The 22,104-nt window shown below is 42.3% G+C and overlaps 1 protein-coding gene across 4 annotated transcripts in view; it reads left to right on the forward strand.

The window, feature by feature from the left end:
• Positions 1–22,104, forward strand: part of LOC139750902 (uncharacterized) — a 465,731-nt gene that overhangs the window by 407,164 nt on the left and 36,463 nt on the right. For all 4 annotated transcript variants that reach the window (XM_071665783.1, XM_071665785.1, XM_071665781.1 and 1 more), the window contains exons 17-18: positions 6,984–7,149; positions 12,209–12,363. In XM_071665783.1, the coding sequence (XP_071521884.1) occupies positions 6,984–7,149; positions 12,209–12,363 (321 nt within the window). The remainder of the gene's footprint in view (positions 1–6,983; positions 7,150–12,208; positions 12,364–22,104) is intronic.

Genomic DNA, 22,104 nt, shown 5'->3' on the forward strand with positions numbered 1-22,104 from the left:
TCAACCACACTCTTTTTATTACCACACATCTCTTACCCTTACATTACTTACTCGATCAAACCACCTTACACCACATATTGTCCTCAAACATCTCATTTCCAACACATCCATCACCCTCCGCACATCTATCTATAGCCCATGCCTTGCAACCATATAATATTGTTGGAACCACTATTCCTTCAAACATACCCATTTTTGCTCCCCGAGATAACGATCTCGCCTTCCACTCATTCTTCAACGCTCCCAGAACCTTCGCCCCCTCCCCCACCCTGTGGCTCACCTGTGCTTCCATGGCTCCATCCACTGACAAATCCACTTCCAGATACCTAAAACACTTCACTTACCTCCCAATTGACTTGTCCCTCATTTTTATTATTATTATACATAATTGCTGTTTCTCGCGTCAGCGAGGTAGCGCCAGGAAACAGACGAAGAATGGCCTGTCTGCTCACATGCACAGATATATACATAAATGCCATTATATGCACATATACGTATCAACTTATACACATATATATACACATACACAGCCGTATACATATATACACATGTACATATTCATACTCGCTTGCCTTCATCCATTCCCAGTGCCACCCTTCCCCCCAGGAAACAGCATTACCACCCCTCGCATCAGTGGCATAGCACCAGGAAAGCAGACAAAAAAGGCCATGTTCATTCACATTCAGTCTCTAGCTGTCATATGTAATGCATTGAAACCACAGTTCCCTATCCACATCTAGGCCCCACAGACCTCTCCATGGTTTACCCCAGATGTTTCACATGGTTTGGTTCAGTCCATTGACTGCATGTTGACCCCGTTATACCACATCATTCCACTTCTATCTCTTCCTTGCACGCCTCTCACACTCCTGTATGTTCAGAGCCTGATTACTTACAATCTTTTTCACTCCATCCTTCCACCTCCAGTTTGGTCTCCTGCTTCTCCTTGTTCCCTCCTCTGACACATATATCCCCTTTGTCAATCTTTCCACACTCATTCTCTTCCTATGTCCAAACCATTTCAACACAACCTCTTCTGCTCTCTCAACCACACTCGTTTTACTACCACTTATCTCTCTTAACCCTTTCATTACTTACTGTACCAACCACCTCACACCACATATTTTCCTGAAACTTTCATTTCCAGCACATCCACCACCTTTGTACAACCCTATCTATAGCCCATGTCACGCAACCATATGATATTGTTGTAACAACTATTCCCTTAAACATACCCATTTTTGCCCTCTGAGATAACATTCTTTCTTTCCACACATTCTTCATCGCTCCCAGAACCTTTGCCCCCACCCCCACCCTATGACTCAGTTCCACTTTCATGTTTCCATTTGCTGCTAAGTCCACTCCCAGATATCTAAAACACTTCACTTCCTACAATTTTGCCCCTTTCAAACTACATCTCAATTAACTTGTCCCCCAACTCTGTTGAACCTACTAACTTTGATTGTTTATTCACATTTACTCTCAACTTTCTCTTTTTACACACTTTTCCCAACTCAGTCACCAACTTCTGCAGTTTCTCACTTGAATCAGCCACCTGTGCTGTATCATTGGCAAACAACGACTGACTTAATTCCCAGGATCTCTCATCCCCAACAGCCTTCATACTCACCCCTCTCTCCAAGACTATTGCATTACTTCCTTCACCACCACATCTTTCACCATGGTGACATCACACATCTCTGCCACAGCTCGACCTTCACTGTGAACCATTTACTCTCCTCTCTTCCTTCGTGTTCACAAGTCTTAAACCCTTGATAAAAACTTTTCACTGCTTCTAGCAACTTAACTCACACAATAAATTTTTAAGACCTTCCACAAAGCATCTCTGTCAACCCTATCATATGTCTTCTCCAGATCCATAAATGCCACATATTGATCCATCTATTTTGCTAATTATTTCACACGTATTCTACAAAGCAAACCCCTGATCCACACATCCTCTACCACTTCTGAAACCACAAAGCTCCCCTCAATCTGATGCTCTGTACATGCCTTGACCCTCTCAATCAGTACCCTCTCTTATAACTTAAGAGGTATACGTAATAGACTTATACATCTTTTGTTTGGACACTCACCTTGATCCTGTTTGCCTTTGTACAATGACATTATACGTGCATTCCTCCAGTCCTTAGGCACTTCACTGTGATCCATACCTACCTCAAATATCCGTATCAACCAAAGAGATACCCTATCTATAGCCCATGCCTTGCTACCATATGATATTGTTGGAACAACTATTCCTTCAAAAATACCCATTTTCGCACTGAGATAATGTTCTCTCTTTCCTCGCATTCTTCATCTGCAGTACCACCAACTCCTGCCGCCTTGCTGCATTTCATATTCCTTAAGGTTTTCACCACCTCTTTTCACCAAACCACTCTCTCTGACTCTATTACTTCGCATACCACCCCAACCAAAACACCCTACATCTGCCATGCTATCATCAAACACATTTAACAGTCCTTCCAAATAGTCACTCCATCTCCTCCACACTTCATCTTTACCTCATATCACTTACCCCTTATGCCCCCTTCACTGATGTTCCCATTTGTTCTCTTATCTTTCTCACATTATATATCTCCTAAAAATCTCTTTGTTCTTTCTACAGTTTAAGTATTGTTATGACCTTACCCCTTCCTTTAAGGGTTTATAATCAGCCCATAGGCCCATTAAATAAAAAACTCTGAAGTAATTTCTTCTGTTAATAGAGAGATTTGGGCTAGACACAGATTCCCTTACCATCTGGCTAACATCTGACAGCTGATGGCCACTTAATATATATGTACTTCTCTTTCCATCCGACGCTGGTTAAACACCAAACAAAGTGGTATAAAAGTTTAAAAAATATAGTTACATTAACATAAATAAACATGTGCCCTCTGGACATAAATATAACATAATTTACTCCCCTATCCCTGGGGATAGGGGAGAAAGAATACTTCTTCGCATTCCCTACATGTCGCAGGACACGACTAAAGGAGACAGGAGCAGGGGTCTAAACCCTCCCCTCCTTGTATCTTCACTTTCTAGAAGGGGAAACAGAAGAATGAGTCATGCGGGGAGTGCTCATCCTCCTCGAAGGCTCAGATTAGCATGTCTAAATGTGTGTGGATGTAACCAAGATGAGAAAAAAGGAGAGATAGGTTGTACGTTTGAGGAAAGGAACCTGGATGTTTTGGCCCTGAGTGAAACAAAGCTCAAGGGTAAAGGGGAAGAGTGGTTTGGGAATGTCTTGGGAGTGAAGTCAGGGGTTGGTGAGAGGACAAGAGCAAAGGAAGGAGTAGCACTACTCTTGAAACAGGAGTTGTGGGAGTATGTGTTAGAGTGTAAGAAAGTAACTCTAGATTGATATGGGTAAAAATGAAAGTTGATGGAGAGAGATGGGTGATTATTGGTGTCTATGCACCTGGTCATGAGAAGAAAGATCATGAGAGGCAAGTGTTTTTGGAGCAGCTGAGTGAGTGTGTTAGCAGCTTTGACGCACGAGACCGGGTTATAGTGATGGGTGATTTGAATGCAAAGGTGAATAATGTTGCAGTTGAGGGTATAATTGGTGTACATGGGGTGTTCAGTGTTGTAAATGGAAATGGTGAAGAGCTTGTAGATTTGTGTGCTGAAAAAGGACTGATGATTGGGAATACCTGGTTTAAAATAGAGATATACATAAATACACGTATTTAAGTAGGAGAGATGGCCAGAGAGCATTATTGGAGTATGTATTAATTGATAGGCATGTGAAAGAGACTTATGGATTTTAATGTGCTGAAAGGGGCAATTGGAGGGATGTCTGATCATTATCTTGTGGAGGCGAAAGTGAAGATTTGTAAAGGTTTTCAGAAAAGAAGATAGAATGTTGGGGTGAAGAGAGTGGTGAGAGTAAGTGAGCTTAGAAAGGAGACTTGTGTGAGGACGTACCAGGAGAGATTGAGTGCAATGGAAAAAGGTGAGAGCAAATGACATAAGGGGAGTGGGGGAGGAACGGGATGTATTTAGGAAAGCAGTGATGACTTGTGCAAAAGATGCTTGTGGCATGAGAAGCGTGGGAAGTGGGCAGATTAGAAAGGGTAGTTAGTGGTGGGATGAAGAAGTAAGATTGTTAGTGAAAGAGAAGAGAGAGGCATTTGGACAATTTTTGCATGGAAATAGTGCAAATGACTCGGAGATGTTTAAAAGAAAGAGGCAAGAAGTTTAGAGAAAGGTGCAAGAGGTGAAAAAGAGGGCAAATGAGAGTTAGGGTGAGAGAGTATCATTAGATTTAGGGAGAATAAAAAGACGTTTTGGAAGGAGGTAAATAAAGTGCGTAAGACAAGAGAACAAATGGGAACATTGGTGAAGGGGGCTAATGGGGAGGTAATAACAAGTAGTGGTGAAGTGAAAAGGAGATGGAGTGAGTATTTTGAAGGTTTGTTAAATGTGTTTGATGATAGAGTGACAAATATAGGGTGTTTTGGTTGAGGTGGTGTTCGAAGTGAGAGGTTCAGGGAAAATGGTTTAGTAAACAGAGAAGAGGTAGTGAAAGCTTTGCAGAAGATGAAAGCCAGCTAGGTGGTGGGCTTGGATGGTATTGCAATGAAATTTATCAAAAAAGGGGGTCACTGTGTTGTTGAATGGTTGGTGAGAATATTCAGTGTATGTATGGTTCATGGTGAAGTGCCTGAGGATTAGCGGAAGGCATGCACAGTGCCATTGTACAAAAGCAAAGGGAATATAGGTGACTGTTCAGATTACAGAGGTATAAGTTTGTTGAGTATTCGTGGGAAATTATATGGAAGGGTATTGATTGAGAGGGTAAAGGCATGTACAGAGCATCAGATTGGGGATAAGCAGTGTGGTTTCAGAAGTGGTAGAAGATGTGTGGATCAGGTGTTTGTTGTGAAGACTGTATGTGAGAAGTGCTTAGAAAAATAGATGGATTTGCATGTAGCATTTATGGATCTGGAGAAGGCATATGATAGAGGTGATAGAAATGCTCTATGGAAGGTATTAAGAGTATATGGTGTGGGAGGTAAGTTGCTGGAAGCAGTGAAAAGTTTTTATCTATGATGTAAGGCATATGTACGAGTAGGATGAGAGGAAAGTGATTGGTTCCCGGTGAAGGTCGGTTTGCAGCAGGGGTGCATGATGTCTCCATGATTGTTTAATTTGTGTATGGATGGGGTTGTTAGGGAGGGGAATGCAAGAGTTTTGGAGAGAGGGGCAAGTATGCTGTCTGATGTGGATGAGAGGGCTTGGGAAGTGAGTCAGTTGTTGTTCGCTGATGATACAGTGCTGGTGGCTGATTCAGGTGAGAAACTGCAGAAGTTGGTGACTGACTTTAATAAGGTGTGTGAAAGAAGAAAGCTGAGAGTAAATGTGAATAAGAGCAAGGTTATTAGGTACAGTAGGGTTGAGGGACAAGTCATTTGAGAGGTAAATTTGAATGGAGAAAAACTGGAGGAAGTGAAGTGTTATAGATATCTGAGATTGGATTTAGCAGTGGATGGAACCATGGAAGCGGAAGTGAGTCACAGGGTGGGGGAGGGGGCAAAGGTTCTAGGAGTGTTGAAGAATGTGCGGAGAGCAAAAATGGGGATATTTGAAGGAATAGTGGTTCCAACAATGTTATATGGTTGCAAGGCATGGGCTATAGATAGGGTTGTGTAGAGGGTGGATGTGTTGGAAATGAGATGTTTAAGGACAATATGTGGTGTGAGGTGGTTTGATCGAGTAAGTAATGAAAGAGTAAGAGAGATGTGTGGTAATAAAGAGTGTGGTTGAGACAGCAGAAGAGGGTGTATTGAAATGGTTTGGTCACATGGAGAGAACGAGTGAGGAAAGATTGACAAAGAGGATCTGTGTGTCAGAGGTGGAGGAATGAGAAATGGGAGACCAAATTGGAGGTGGAAGGATGGAGTGAAAAAGATTTTAAGCAATCAGGGCCTGTACATACAGGGGGGTGAAAGGCGTGCAAGGAATAGAGTGAATTGGAACAATGTTTTATACTGGGGTGGACATGCTGTCAGTGGATTGAACAGGGCATGTGAAGCATCTGGGGTAAACCATTGAAGGTTTTGTATGTCTTGGATGTGGAAAGGGAGCTGTGGTTTTGGTGCATTACATATGAGAGCTAGAGACTGAGTGTGAATGAATGTACCCTTTGTTGTCTTTTTCTTGTGCTACCTCTTACATGCGTGGGGGGAGGGTGGTTGCCATTTCATGTGTGGCGGGGTGGCAATGGGAATGGATGAAGGCAGCAAGTATGAATATGTACATGTGTGTATCTGTATATCTGTGTATGTATATGTATGTATACAATGAAATGTATAGGTATTTATATGTGCGTGTGTTGGCATTTATGTATATACGTGTGTATGTGGGTGGGTTGGGCCATTCTATCAACTGTTTCCTTGTGCTACCTCGCCAAAGTGGGAGACGTTGACTAAGTATAATAAATAGATAGATAGTTTGGTGTTATACACAGTAAAAACTGGAACTTCGTACTGGAAACAAAGGGCAAAGTGCCAAACAGAAAATCTTCCTGATCATGAAAGTTTTAGGACTGCCATAAGGTAAACAAGGGCAATTTGTGTATTTATATGCTTTAAATAGATTGATCAGACTGCATCAAATTGTATCAAATACTGATGTTACATTTTGCATTGACCATTGATTGATATTCCTCTTAAGTAGATAAATTCTGATTTGTCTTGCATTATGACATCATAACCAGTCTGGCCTAGCCATGCCCTTGGCACATCCCATCTCATTAACAAACAGTACACAGGTAAAGTATGGTTCCAAGAACGAAGTGTTGTCTCTTGTGCTGAGTTGACAAATGATTAGAGATGTGGTAATTTTTATTCTTTTTGTTTATCATGAACGTATTTTCTTGTCTATGATGATTTGATATATTTAGAGGGGTTGGATAAAAGACTTAAAGTTTGAAGCAACTTAGATTAATTATTCATGGTATATTTTTACAGGCACTCCTGGTGTTGTTATGATGATGGACTGTTTTTACTGTATTGTCTGGACGTACTTTTGGTGGAACTTCGTAGATCTCTTGATGACCAACATCGACAGTTATTACACCACACGCTAGAACAAGTGTCATTCTGTCTCTACTCACATCCATCCAAGAAGTCCAAAGTTAGTAAGACTGCTTAAAATCAGTTGTATTTAATTTTTTCATATATATTCGTGGGAGGCAAGTTGTTAGAAGCAGTGAAAAGTTTTTATCGAGGATGTAAGGCATGTGTACGTGTAGGAAGAGAGGAAAGTGATTGGTTCTCAGTGAATGTAGGTTTGCGGCAGGGGTGTGTGATGTCTCCATGGTTGTTTAATTTGTTTATGGATGGGGTTGTTAGGGAGGTGAATGCAAGAGTCCTGGAAAGAGGGGCAAGTATGAAGTCTGTTGGGGATGAGAGAGCCTGGGAAGTGAGTCAGTTGTTGTTCGCTGATGATACAGCGCTGGTGGCTGATTCATGTGAGAAACTGCAGAAGCTGGTGACTGAGTTTGGTAAAGTGTGTGGAAGAAGAAAGTTAAGAGTAAATGTGAATAAGAGCAAGGTTATTAGGTACAGTAGGGTTGAGGGTCAAGTCAATTGGGAGGTAAGTTTGAATGGAGAAAAACTGGAGGAAGTGAAGTGTTTTAGATATCTGGGAGTGGATCTGTCAGCGGATGGAACCATGGAAGCGGAAGTGGATCATAGGGTGGGGGAGGGGGCGAAAATTTTGGGAGCCTTGAAAAATGTGTGGAAGTCGAGAACATTATCTCGGAAAGCAAAAATGGGTATGTTTGAAGGGATAGTGGTTCCAACAATGTTGTATGGTTGCGAGGCGTGGGCTATGGATAGAGTTGTGCGCAGGAGGATGGATGTGCTGGAAATGAGATGTTTGAGGACAATGTGTGGTGTGAGGTGGTTTGATCGAGTAAGTAACGTAAGGGTAAGAGAGATGTGTGGAAATAAAAAGAGCGTGGTTGAGAGAGCAGAAGAGGGTGTTTTGAAATGGTTTGGGCACATGGAGAGAATGAGTGAGGAAAGATTGACCAAGAGGATATATGTGTCGGAGGTGGAGGGAACGAGGAGAAGAGGGAGACCAAATTGGAGGTGGAAAGATGGAGTGAAAAAGATTTTGTGTGATCGGGGCCTGAACATGCAGGAGGGTGTAAGGAGGGCAAGGAATAGAGTGAATTGGAGCGATGTGGTATACAGGGGTTGACGTGCTGTCAGTGGAGTGAATCAAGGCATGTGAGGCGTCTGGGGTGGACCATGGAAAGCTGTGTAGGTATGTATACACGTGTGTGGACATGTGTATGTACATGTGTATGGGGGGGGGGGTTGGGCCATTTCTTTCGTCTGTTTCCTTGCGCTACCTCGCAGACGCGGGAGACAGCGACAAAGTATAAAAAAAAAAAAAAAAAAAAAAAAAAAAAAATATTCGCTATTTCCCATGTTAGCGAGGCAGCATTAAGAACAGAGGACTGAGCCTAAGAGGTAAAATCCTCACTTGGCCCCCTTCTCTGTTCCTTCTTTTGGAAAAGTAAAAATTGGAGAGGAGGATTTCCTGCTGCCCACTCCCTCCCATTTTTAGTTGCCTCTTACGACACACAGGGAACATGTGGGAAATATTCTTTCTCCTGTATCCCCAGGGATAAGGTGTATTTAATACCACTTAGAATTTAGAAATTGTAGATTTTCGTAATTTTAGTGGATAATTTTGTCTGTTGTACTCATAATATCCTGTTTTTAAAGAAGAGTGGATTTCACAGAATTATTCCACATAAAAATTGATATATTAACCACCTCTACTCGTAGACTTCATATATATCTGAAAAGCTTTATAGGTTTGGAATCAGAAAGGTAGAGCATTCACCACTTGTATGCATATATTTGGGATTTGGAGAGAAAGAATGCTACACATGTATCTCCTGCATATGTTGCATGGAAACCACAGCACCCTATCCACAATCATGCCCCTCAGGCCTTTCCTTGATTTTTTCCAGCTGCTTTATATTCCCTGATTCACTTCATTGACAACACATCACTCCAATTCACCCTATCCCGAGCACACCTTTCCACCCTCATGCATGTTCAGGCCTTGGGCACTCAAAATCTTGTTCACTCAATTGTTCGATCTCCAGTTCGGTCTCCTCCTTTCCCCTTGACCCTTCCACTTATTACTCACATTATCCTCTTTGTCAACCTCCCTTCACTCATTCTTTTCATATATCCAGCTGGTTGCTTCAACATGTTTTTCAGTTCTCTCACCCATGCCTTCTTATTTCTACACCTTTCTCTTACCCATTCTTACTTACAGAACCAACCCTCCTCACATGACATATTTTCTTCAAACATTTCCTTCACATTCACCCTCTTTCATACATTCTCATGTACAGCCTATGCTTTGCATCCTTACAACACTGTTGTGAATACTGCATCTTCAAATATACCCATTTCACCTTCCCAGATAGTGACCTCTATTGCCACAGATTCATCAGTACTTTCAGAACCTTTGCCCCCTCACCAACCTTATGACTCACCTCATCTTTCATAGATCTATTTGCTGCTCTAATTCCCAGGCATCTAGAAATCTTCACTACTTAAGTTTTCTTCATTTAAGTCATACCCCAAGTAATCTTTCTCTTGGCACTGCTAAACCTAATAACCTTAGTTTTAGTGACAATTACTCTACTTTATTCTACTGCACACTTTCCCAAACTCAGACACTAACTTCAATCTTTGTCTTGAATCTGCCAACAGCAGTGTGTCATCAGCAAACAACAACTGACTCACCACTCAGGGCCCATCACCTCCAGTAGACAGTATACCTGCCCATCTCTCCATGACCTTAGCGTTGACCTCCCTCACCCTTCTATGTGGGAATAGATTAAACAGCCATGGTGACATCACACACCCCTGCCTAAGACCCACTTTTACCTGGAACCACTCCCACTCTTCTCTTTCTATTTGAATATATGCTTTACTCACTTGATAAAAGCTCCTCAAAGCTCCTCACTTCTTCAAATAACATATATTTGTAGCAGTGTCCACGAGGCATTTCAATTAGCCTCATCATATGCTTTCTCCCAATCCATATATGCCACATACAAACTCTCTGTTTCTCTTAAGTGTATCACACATTTTCTGAAGCAAACACCTGATACACACATACTTTACCATGCTTGAAACCACATTGTTCCTCCCCAGTCTGATATTCTTTGCATGACAACACCCTCTGAGTCACCATTCTTCCATACAACTTACCTAGTACACTCAACAAACTTATACCTTTTTGATTTGAACACTCACCTTTTTCCTTTATACATTGGCACTATACATTCATTCCATCAGTCTTCAGGACTTCACCATGAACCATACATACACTGAAAACCCTAACTAACCAATCAGCTACCCAGTCTCCTCCATTCATAAGAAATTCAACTTCAGTACCATCCAATCCAGCTGCTTTGTTACTTTTCATCTTTTGCAAGGCTTTGAACACCTCTTTTCTGTTTACTAAACCACTTGCCATGACTCTACGGCCACTATCAAACTGACCCAAATACCTTACATCTGCCCTCCTGTCATCTAAAACATTCAACAACCTTTCAGAATACTCGCTCCATCTCTTCTTTACCACATCAGTGTCTTTTCCCACTATCCCAGAAGTTTGCTGTTACTAGTTCACCCCAGCTCTCATTTTCACCTCCTGCAACTTTCTCTTGTGAATCTCTCAATCATTCGCACTCCTTTCCTATAACTACCGCTCATACACTTTTTTTCTTGCTCTTGCAGCCTTATTTCTACATCCCACCACTCATTACCCTTTCTTACCAGCTCACCTTCCATGTTCTTCATGCTATGCACTTCACTTGCACATGCCATTCCCTCTCCCTTAGATACCTCTCATTCCTCACCCACTCCCTTAAATTTGTGTACTCTCACCTTTTGCCCTTTTACACTCAGTCTTTCTTGTTATTTCTTCACTCAATTCTCCTTTCCATGCTCAATTAATTTCAACACCATCATCATGCCCATATCATTTCCTTTTTCTTGGAAACCTCTACAGATCACTCTTGCTTCCATCAGGGAATGGTCAGACATCTTACCAGCTGCCCCTTTTGGCACATTCATATCCAAGTCTCTGTTTTGCTTGCTTATTTAGCTCATAATCCAGTAATTCTTGCTTACCACCTTCTCTACTCACCATGTATTCACAATCACCATTTTTTTTTTTTCACATGATTCCACATGCGGTTCACCATTTCTGTTTGCTTTACTAAATACCCCATGCCCCCAATGACACCATCAGCTGCCACATTGTTCACTTTTAGAGATGGATCGCCCATCACTAAAACCCAATCTCTCTAACTGCTAGATACAGATCGCCCATCTCTAAATTCCAATCTCTCAAACTGCTGACTCACTCAATAAGCTGCTCCCATAAGTGCATAAGGACTGATCCAGCTCTAATAATCCACTTTTGTTTTTACCCACATCAGTCTGGAGCTTGCTTCCTTACACTCACACATTCTTATATCTCCTCCAGCAGAAGTGCTACCCCTTCCTTTGCTGTTAACCTTACACTAACCCCTGACCATACCCCTAATGCATTCCCAAATCATTGTTCCCCTTACTGTTGAGCTTTCTTTTGCTAAGGGTTAAAACATCCAGGTTTCTTTCCTCAAACATGCTATCCATCTCATCTTGGTTACATCCTAATTCATTCAGATACCCCAGTCTGAATCTTCAAGGAGGAGGATCGCTCATTCCTTGGCTCCCTCTTGTTCAACTTTTAGAAATATATGTAAATTTTTATGTGATTTCATAATTTATTAGGGAATATTTCATGATCTGGTTTTACTATACTTATTTCTCATGTGTCAGTGAAAGCAACAAAGAGGAGCAGAGTAGGGGTTGGAAATTTTCTGCTTTTAAAATCAGGAATAGGAGTCAGGCAAGTATTTTTCACCATCTCAGTTAACCATCCCTGACACTGCCTTCCAAAGGTGAGAGAGGCTAACTGGTGTAAAGTTTTATAACAGAATTTGATTTCAGAAATATAGGTTGAAAAAAATTTCCATTAGATAATACATTATAGATACACTATTTTTTGTGTTTCAGTAATATCCTTAAAGATACTGTAACATATTGACATTTTCTTATGTTTATGTTAATCATGCATGATAACATTTTGTTAACAGCACAAGCACCTGCGTGATCATGGGGTGCCTCAGATTGCCCTGTGCTGGGAGAGAGCATTGCAGCTCTACCAGTACTACTGCCCCAGCCACCTGCCTGACTTTCAATCTTCACAGATACCATCTATTACTGATGATGTGGCCACTCTTCATAAAAGGTGCTGTAACCTAATAATTTGCTAAATCAAGTAATTTCTTTATTATATCATGTCATAATTTGTAACGTGTTGATTGCTTTCAGTGAATGGTACTGGATATCGTGATTCTATGTTCTATATACAAAATTAGTGATATTCTCCAGTAAGAATGAGTGACCAAATAGTTAAGAAGCTACTGAAACTGAGAAGGGTAGATATGTGTTACAGGAAGGGGTATAGTACTAGGTGTATTTACTTACATATGAGTACTTGCAATGAGATTTTTTCCAAAATGGTAAGGCTAACATGTGGCTCTCTAAATGTCATGCTAGTTGATCTTGGAATTATTTCAACCACATGTCAAGTCCTCTCTTAAATGTTTCGATCAAACCACCTCACACCATATATTGTCCTCAAACATCTCATTTTCAACACATCCACCCTCCTCTGCACAACCCTATCTATAGCCCACGAATCGCAACGATATAACATCGTTGGAACCACTATTCCTTCAAACAAACCTATTTTTGCTTTCCGAGATGATGTTCTCATCTTCCACACATTCTTCAACGCTCCCAGCACCTTTGCCCACTCCCCCACCCAGTGACTCACTTCTGCTTCCATGGTTCCATCCACTGCCAAATCCACTTCCATATATCTAAAACACTTCATTTCCTCCAGTTTTTCTCCATTCAAACCGACCTCCCAATTAACTTGTCCCTCAACCCTCGTGAACCTAATAACCTTTCTCTTATTTACATTTACTCTCAGCTTTCTTCTTTCACACACTTTACCGAACTCAGTCACCAACTTCTGCAGTTTCTCAACCGAATCACCCACCAGCGCTGTATCATCAGCGAACACCAAATGACTCACTTCCCAAACCCTCACATCCACAACAGGCTGCACACTTGCCTCCTCTCCAAAACTCTTGCATTCACCTCCATAACAACCCCATCCATAAACAAATTAAACAACAATGGAGACATCACACACCCCTGCCACAAAGCGACATTCACTGGGAACCACTCACTTTCCTCTCTTCCTACTTGTGCACATGCCGTATATCCTCGATAAAAACTTTTCACTGCTTCTAGCAACTTACCTCCCACATCAAATACTCTGAATACCTTCCACAAAGCATCTCTGTCAACTCTATCACATGCCTTCTCCAGATCCATAAATGCTACATACAAATCCATCTGCTTTTTTAAGTATTTCTCACATACACTCTTTAAAGCAAACACCTGATCCACACATCCTCTACCACTTCTGAAATCACACTGCTCTTCCCCAATCTGATGCTCTGTACATGCCTTCACCCTCTCTATCAAAACCCTCTCATATAATTTCCCAGGAATACTCAACGAACTTATACCTCTGTAGTTTGGACAATCACCTTTATCCCCTTTGCCTTTGTACAATGGCAGAATACATGCATTCCACCAATCCTCAGACACTTCACCATAAACCATACATATATTGTATATCCTGACCAATCAGTCATCAATACAGTCACCCCCCTTTTTTAATAAATTCCACAGCAGTACCATCCTAATACGCCGCCTTGCCAGCTTTCATCTTCCGCAAGGCTTTCCCTACCTCTTCTCTGTTTAACAAATCATTCTCCCTAACCCTCTCACTTTGCACACCACCTCGACCAAAACACCCTATATCTGCCACTGTATCATCACACATTTAGCAAACCTCCCCTCCTTGAATATAAATTTCTGAAAAGGGAAACAGAAGGAGTGATGCAGGGAGTGCTCATCCTCCTCGAAGGCTCAGATTGGGGTGTCTAAATGTGTGTGGATGTAACCAAATGAGAAAAAAAGAGAGATAGGTAGTATTTTTAAGGAAAGCAACCTGGATGTTTTGGCTGTGAGTGAAATGAAGCTCAAGGGTAAAGGGGAAGAGTGGTTTGGGAATGTCTTGGGAGTAAAGTCAGGGGTTGGTGAGAGGAGAAGAGCAAAGGAAGGAGTAGCACTACTCCTGAAGCAGGAGTTGTGGGAGTATGTGATAGAGTGTAAGAAAGTAAACTGTATATTGATATGGGTAAAACTGAAAGTGGATGGAGAGAGAAGGGTGATTATTGGTGCCTATGCGCCTGGTCATGAGAAGAATGATCATGAGAGGCAAGTGTTTTTGGAGCAGCTGAGTGAGTGTGTTAGCAGCTTTGATGCACGAGACTGGATTATAGTGATGGGTGATTTCAATGCATAGGTGAGTAATGTGGTAGTTGAGGGTATAATTGGTATACATGGAGTGTTCATTGTTGTAAATGGAAATCTTGAAGAGCTTGTAGATTTGTGTGCTGAAAAAGGACTAGTGATTGGGAATGCCTGGTTTAAAAAGATATATATGCAAGAGTCCTGGAAAGAGGGGCAAGTATGAAGTCTGTTGGGGATGAGAGAGCTTGGGAAGTGAGTCAGTTGTTGTTCGCTGATGATACAGCGCTGGTGGCTGATTCATGTGAGAAACTGCAGAAGCTGGTGACTGAGTTTGGTAAAGTGTGTGGAAGAAGAAAGTTAAGAGTAAATGTGAATAAGAGCAAGGTTATTAGGTACAGTAGGGTTGAGGGTCAAGTCAATTGGGAGGTGAGTTTGAATGGAGAAAAACTGGAGGAAGTGAAGTGTTTTAGATATCTGGGAGTGGATCTGTCAGCGGATGGAACCATGGAAGCGGAAGTGGATCATAGGGTGGGGGAGGGGGCGAAAATTTTGGGAGCCTTGAAAAATGTGTGGAAGTCGAGAACATTATCTCGGAAAGCAAAAATGGGTATGTTTGAAGGAATAGTGGTTCCAACAATGTTGTATGGTTGCGAGGCGTGGGCTATGGATAGAGTTGTGCGCAGGAGGATGGATGTGCTGGAAATGAGATGTTTGAGGACAATGTGTGGTGTGAGGTGGTTTGATCGAGTAAGTAACGTAAGGGTAAGAGAGATGTGTGGAAATAAAAAGAGCGTGGTTGAGAGAGCAGAAGAGGGTGTTTTGAAATGGTTTGGGCACATGGAGAGAATGAGTGAGGAAAGATTGACCAAGAGGATATATGTGTCGGAGGTGGAGGGAACGAGGAGAAGAGGGAGACCAAATTGGAGGTGGAAAGATGGAGTGAAAAAGATTTTGTGTGATCGGGGCCTGAACATGCAGGAGGGTGAAAGGAGGGCAAGGAATAGAGTGAATTGGAGCGATGTGGTATACAGGGGTTGACGTGCTGTCAGTGGATTGAATCAAGGCATGTGAAGCGTCTGGGGTAAACCATGGAAAGCTGTGTAGGTATGTATATTTGCGTGTGTGGACGTGTGTATGTACGTGTGTATGGGGGTTGGGCCATTTCTTTCGTCTGTTTCCTCGCGCTACCTCGCAAACGCGGGAGACAGCGACAAAGTATAAAAAAAAAAAAAAAAAAAAAAAATATATATATATATATCATAGGGTGGGGGAGGGGGCGAAAATTCTGGGGGCCTTGAAGAATGTGTGGAAGTCGAGAACATTATCTCGGAAAGCAAAAATGGGTATGTTTGAAGGAATAGTGGTTCCAACAATGTTGTATGGTTGCGAGGTGTGGGCTATGGATAGAGTTGTGCGCAGGAGGATGGATGTGCTGGAAATGAGATGTTTGAGGACAATGTGTGGTGTGAGGTGGTTTGATCGAGTGAGTAACGTAAGGGTAAGAGAGATGTGTGGAAATAAAATGAGCGTGGTTGAGAGAGCAGAAGAGGGTGTTTTGAAGTGGTTTGGGCACATGGAGAGGATGAGTGAGGAAAGATTGACCAAGAGGATATATGTGTCGGAGGTGGAGGGAGCAAGGAGAAGAGGGAGACCAAATTGGAGGTGGAAAGATGGAGTGAAAAAGATTTTGTGTGATTGGGGCCTGAACATGCAGGAGGGTGAAAGGAGGGCAAGGAATAGAGTGAATTGGAGCGATGTGGTATACCGGGGTTGACGTGCTGTCAGTGGATTGAATCAAGGCATGTGAAGCGTCTGGGGTAAACCATGGAAAGCTGTGTAGGTATGTATATTTGCGTGTGTGGACGTATGTATATACATGTGTATGGGGGGGGTTGGGCCATTTCTTTCGTCTGTTTCCTTGCGCTACCTCGCAAACGCGGGAGACAGCGACAAAGTAAAAAAAAAAAATATATATATATATATTTTATATATATATATATATATATATATATATATATATATGTATATATATATATATATATATATATATATATATATATATATATATATACATATATATTTTTTCATACTATTCGCCATTTCCCGCGTTAGCGAGGTAGCGTTAAGAACAGAGAACTGGGCCTTAGAGGGAATATCCTCACCTGGCCCCCTTCTCTATTCCGTCTTTTGGAAAATTAAAAAAAAAACTAGAGTGGAGGATTTCCAGCCACCCGCTCCCTCCCCTTTTAGTCGCCTTCTACGACTCGCAGGGAATACATGGGAAGTATTCTTTCTCCCCTATCCCCAGGGATGTATATATATTTCTTTTTTCTTTCACACTATTCGCCATTTCCCGCATTAGCAAGGTAGCGTTAAGAACAGAGGACTGGGCCTTTGAGGGAATATCCTCACCTGGCCCACCTTCTCTGTTCCTTCTTTTTGAAAAAAAAAAAAAAAAAAGGGGGAGGATTTCCAGCCACCCGCTCTCTCCCCTTTTAGTCGCCTTCTACAACACGCAGGGAATACGTGGGAAGTATTCTTTCTCCCCTATATATATATATATATATATATATATATAAGATATATATAAGTTTTGGAAAGAGGGGCAAGGATGAAGTCTGTTGGGGATGAGAGAGCTTGGGAAGTGAGTCAGTCGTTGTTCGCTGATGATACAGCGCTGGTGGCTGATTCATGTGAGAAACTGCAGAAGCTGGTGACTGAGTTTGGTAAAGTGTGTGAAAGAAGAAAGTTAAGAGTAAATGTGAATAAGAGCAAGGTTATTAGGTACAGTAGGGTTGAGGGTCGAGTCAATTGGGAGGTGAGTTTGAATGGAGAAAAACTGGAGGAAGTGAAGTGTTTTAGATATCTGGGAGTGGATCTGGCAGCGGATGGAAACATGGAAGTGGAAGTGGATCATAGGGTGGGGGAGGGGGCGAAAATTCTGGGAGCCTTGAAGAATGTGTGGAAGTCGAGAACATTATCTCGGAAAGCAAAAATGGGTATGTTTGAAGGAATAGTGGTTCCAACAATGTTGTATGGTTGCGAGGCGTGGACTATGGATAGAGTTGTGCGCAGGAGGATGGATGTGCTGGAAATGAGATGTTTGAGGACAATGTGTGGTGTGAGGTGGTTTGATCGAGTAAGTAACGTAAGGGTAAGAGAGATGTGTGGAAATAAAAAGAGCGTGGTTGAGAGAGCAGAAGAGGGTGTTTTGAAATGGTTTGGTCACATGGAGAGAATGAGTAAGGAAAGATTGACCAAGAGGATATATGTGTCGGAGGTGGAGGGAACGAGGAAAAGTGGGAGACCAAATTGGAGGTGGAAAGATGGAGTGAAAAATATTTGTGTGATCGGGGCCTGAACATGCAGGAGGGTGAAAGGAGGGCAAGGAATAGAGTGAATTGGAGCGATGTGGTATACCGGGGTTGACGTGCTGTCAGTGGATTGAATCAAGGCATGTGAAGCGTCTGGGGTAAACCATGGAAAGCTGTGTATGTATGTATATTTGCGTGTGTGGACGTATGTATATACATGTGTATGGGGGTGGGTTGGGCCATTTCTTTCGTCTGTTTCCTTGCGCTACCTCGCAAACGCGGGAGACAGCGACAAAGCAAAAAAAAAAAAATATATAAGTGTACGTGTAGGAAGAGAGGAAAGTGATTGGTTCTCAGTGAATGTAGGTTTGTGGCAGGGGTGTGTGATGTCTCCATGGTTGTTTAATTTCTTTATGGATGGGGTTGTTAGGGAGGTGAATGCAAGAGTTTTGGAAAGAGGGGCAAATATGAAGTCTGTTGGGGATGAGAGAGCTTGGGAAGTGAGTCAGTTGTTGTTCGCTGATGATACAGCGCTGGTGGCTGATTCATGTGAGAAACTGCAGAAGCTGGTGACTGAGTTTGGTAAAGTGTGTGAAAGAAGAAAGTTAAGAGTAAATGTGAATAAGAGCAAGGTTATTAGGTAGAGTAGGGTTGAGGGTCAAGTCAATTGGGAGGTAAGTTTGAATGGAGAAAAACTGGAGGAAGTAAAGTGTTTTAGATATCTGGGAGTGGATCTGGCAGCGGATGGAACCATGGAAGCAGAAGTGAATCATAAGGTGGGGGAGGGGGCGAAAATCCTGGGAGCCTTGAAGAATGTGTGGAAGTCGAGAACATTATCTTGGAAAGCAAAAATATTTTGGGTATGTTTGAAGGAATAGTGGTTCCAACAATGTTGTATGGTTGCGAGGCGTGGACTATGGATAGAGTTGTGCGCAGGAGGGTGGATGTGATGGAAATGAGATGTTTGAGGACAATATGTGGTGTGAGGTGGTTTGATCGAGTAAGTAATGTAAGGGTAAGAGAGATGTGTGGAAATAAATAGAGCATGGTTGAGAGAGCAGAAAAGGGTGTTTTGAAATGGTTTGGGCACATGGAGAGAATGAGTGAGGAAAGATTGACCAAGAGGATATATGTGTCGGAGGTGGAGGGAACAAGGAGAAGTGGGAGACCAAATTGGAGGTGGAAAGATGGAGTGAAAAGGATTTTGAGTGATCGGGGCCTAAACATGCAGGAGGGTGAAAGGCGGGCAAGGAATAGAGTGAATTGGATCGATGTGGTATACCAGGGTTGACTTGCTGTCAATAGATTGAATCAGGGCATATGAAGCGTCTGGGGTAAGCCATGGAAAGTTCTGTGGGGCCTGGATGTGGAAAGGGAGCTGTGGTTTCAGGCATTATTGCATGACAGCTAGAGACTGAGTGTGAACGAATGGGGCCTTTGTTGTCTTTTCCTAGCGCTACCTCGCACACATGAGGGGGGAGGGGGATGTTATTCCATGTGTGGCGAGGTGGCGGTGGGAATGAATAAAGGCAGACAGTGTGAATTGTGTGCATGTGTATATATGTATGTGTCTCTGTGTTTATATATATGTGTACATTGAGATGTATAGGTATGTATATTTGCGTGTGTGGACGTGTATGTATATACATGTATAAGGGGGTGGGTTGGGCCATTTCTTTCGTCTGTTTCCTTGCGCTACCTCGCAAATGCGTGAGACAGTGACAAAGCAAGATAAATAAAAAAATAAATATATAAGTATACATATGTAAGTATTCTCAATACCTTCCACAGAGCATCTCTATCAACTCTATCATATGCCTTCTCCAGATCCATAAATGCTACATACAAATCCATTTGCTTTTCTAAGTATTTCTCACATACATTCTTCAAAGCAAACACCTGATCCACACATCCTCTACCACTTCTGAAACCACACTGCTCTTCCCCAATCTGATGCTCTGTACATGCCTTCACCCTCTCAATCAATACCCTCCCATATAATTTACCAGGAATACTCAACAAACTTATACCTCTGTAATTTGAGCACTCACTCTCATCCCCTTTGCCTTTGTACAATGGCACTATGCACGCATTCCGCCAATCCTCAGGCACCTCACCATGAGTCATACATACATTAATAACCTTACCAACCAGCCAACAACACAGCAGTGAAAGCAGTGGAAACAGTGAAAAGTTTTTATCGAGGATGTAAGGCATGTGTACGTGTAGGAAGAGAGGAAAGTGATTGGTTCTCAGTGAATGTAGGTTTGCGGCAGGGGTGTATGATGTCTCCATGGTTGTTTAATTTGTTTATGGATGGGGTTGTTAGGGAGGTGAATGCAAGAGTTTTGGAAAGAGGGGCAAGTATGAAGTCTGTTGGGGATGAGAGAGCTTGGGAAGTGAGTCAGTTGCTGTTCGCTGATGATACAGCGCTGGTGGCTGATTCATGTGAGAAACTGCAGAGCTGGTGACTGAGTTTGGTAAAGTGTGTGAAAGAAGAAAGTTAAGAGTAAATGTGAATAAGAGCAAGGTTATTAGGTACAGTAGGGTTGAGGGTCAAGTCAATTGGGAGGTGAGTTTGAATGGAGAAAAACTGGAGGAAGTGAAGTGTTTTAGATATCTGGGAGTGGATCTGGCAGCGGATGGAACCATGGAAGCGGAAGTGGATCATAGGGTGGGGGAGGGGGCGAAAATTCTGGGAGCCTTGAAGAATGTGTGGAAGTCGAGAACATTGTCTCGGAAAGCAAAAATGGGTATGTTTGAAGGAATAGTGGTTCCAACAATGTTGTATGGTTGCGAGGCGTGGGCTATGGATACAGGGAACGAGGAGAAGAGGGAGACCAAATTGGAGGTGGAAAGATGGAGTGAAAAAGATTTTGTGTGATCGGGGCCTGAACATGCAGGAGGGTGAAAGGAGGGCAAGGAATAGAGTGAATTGGAGCGATGTGGTATATCGGGGTTGACGTGCTGTCAGTGGATTGAATCAAGGCATGTGAAGCGTCTGGGATAAACCATGGAAAGCTGTGTAGGTATGTATATTTGCGTGTGTGGACGTATGTATATACATGTGTATGGGGGTGGATTGGGCCATTTCTTTCATCTGTTTCCTTGCGCTACCTCGCAAACGCGGGAGACAGCGACAAAGCAAAAAAAAAAAAAAAAAAAAATATGTAAGTAGAGAGATGGCTAGAGAGCATTATTGGGATGCGTGTTAATTGATAGGCGTGTGAAAGTGTGACTTTTGGATGTTAATGTGCTGAGAGTGGATACTGGATGGCTGTCTGACCATTATCTTGTGGAGGCAAAGGTGAAGATACGTAGAGGTTATCAGAAAAGAAGAATGTTGGGGTGAAGAGAGTGGTGAGAGTAAGTGAGTTTGGAATGGAGAGTTGTGTGGGGAAATATCAGGAGAAATTAAGTGCTGAATAGAAAAAGGTGAGAGCAAACGATGCAAGGGGTGTGGGGGAGGAATGGGATGTATTTAGGAAAGCCGTGATGGCTTCAGCAGAAGATGCCTGTGGTATGAGAAAAGTGAGAGGTGGGTAGATTAGAAAGGGTAGTGAGTGGTGGGATGAAGTAGTAAAATAGTTAGTTAAAGAGAAGAGAGAGAGGCATTTGGACAAGTTTTCTAGGGAAATAGTGCAAATGACTGGGAGATGTATAAAAGAAAGAGGCAGGAGGTCAAGAGAAAGGTGCATGAGGTGAAAAAGAGTGCAAATGAGAGTTGGCGTGAGAGAGTATCATTAGATTTTAGGGGAAATAAAAAATGTTTTAGAAGGGGTAAATAAAGTCCATAAGACAGGAGAACAAATGGGAACATCGGTGAGAAGGACAAATGGAGAGGTAAAAACAAGTAGTAGTTAAATGAGCGGGAGATGGATTGAGTATTTCAATTTAAGATTTTGAGTAATCAGGGCCTCAACATGCAGGATGGTGAAAGGCATGCAAGGAATAGAGTGAATTGGAATGATGTGGTATACAGGGGTCGACGTGCTGTCAATAACCAGAGCATGGGGTATACCATGAAAAGTTTTGTGGGGCCTGGATGTGGAAAGGGAGCTGTGGTTTCGATGCATTATACATGAAAGCTAGAGACTTAGTGTGAACGAATGTAGCCTTTGATGTCTTTTTCTAGCGCTACCTTCCGCGCGTGCGAGGGGAGGGGGGGTGTCATTTCATGTGTGGCGGGGTGGCGACTGGAATGAATAAAGGCAGCAAGTATGAATTATGTACATGTGTATATATGTATATACCTTTGTATGTATGAATATGTATAC

Source organism: Panulirus ornatus, chromosome 10 (assembly GCF_036320965.1).
Source record: "Panulirus ornatus isolate Po-2019 chromosome 10, ASM3632096v1, whole genome shotgun sequence".
NCBI classification, from domain to species: Eukaryota; Metazoa; Arthropoda; class Malacostraca; order Decapoda; family Palinuridae; genus Panulirus; species Panulirus ornatus.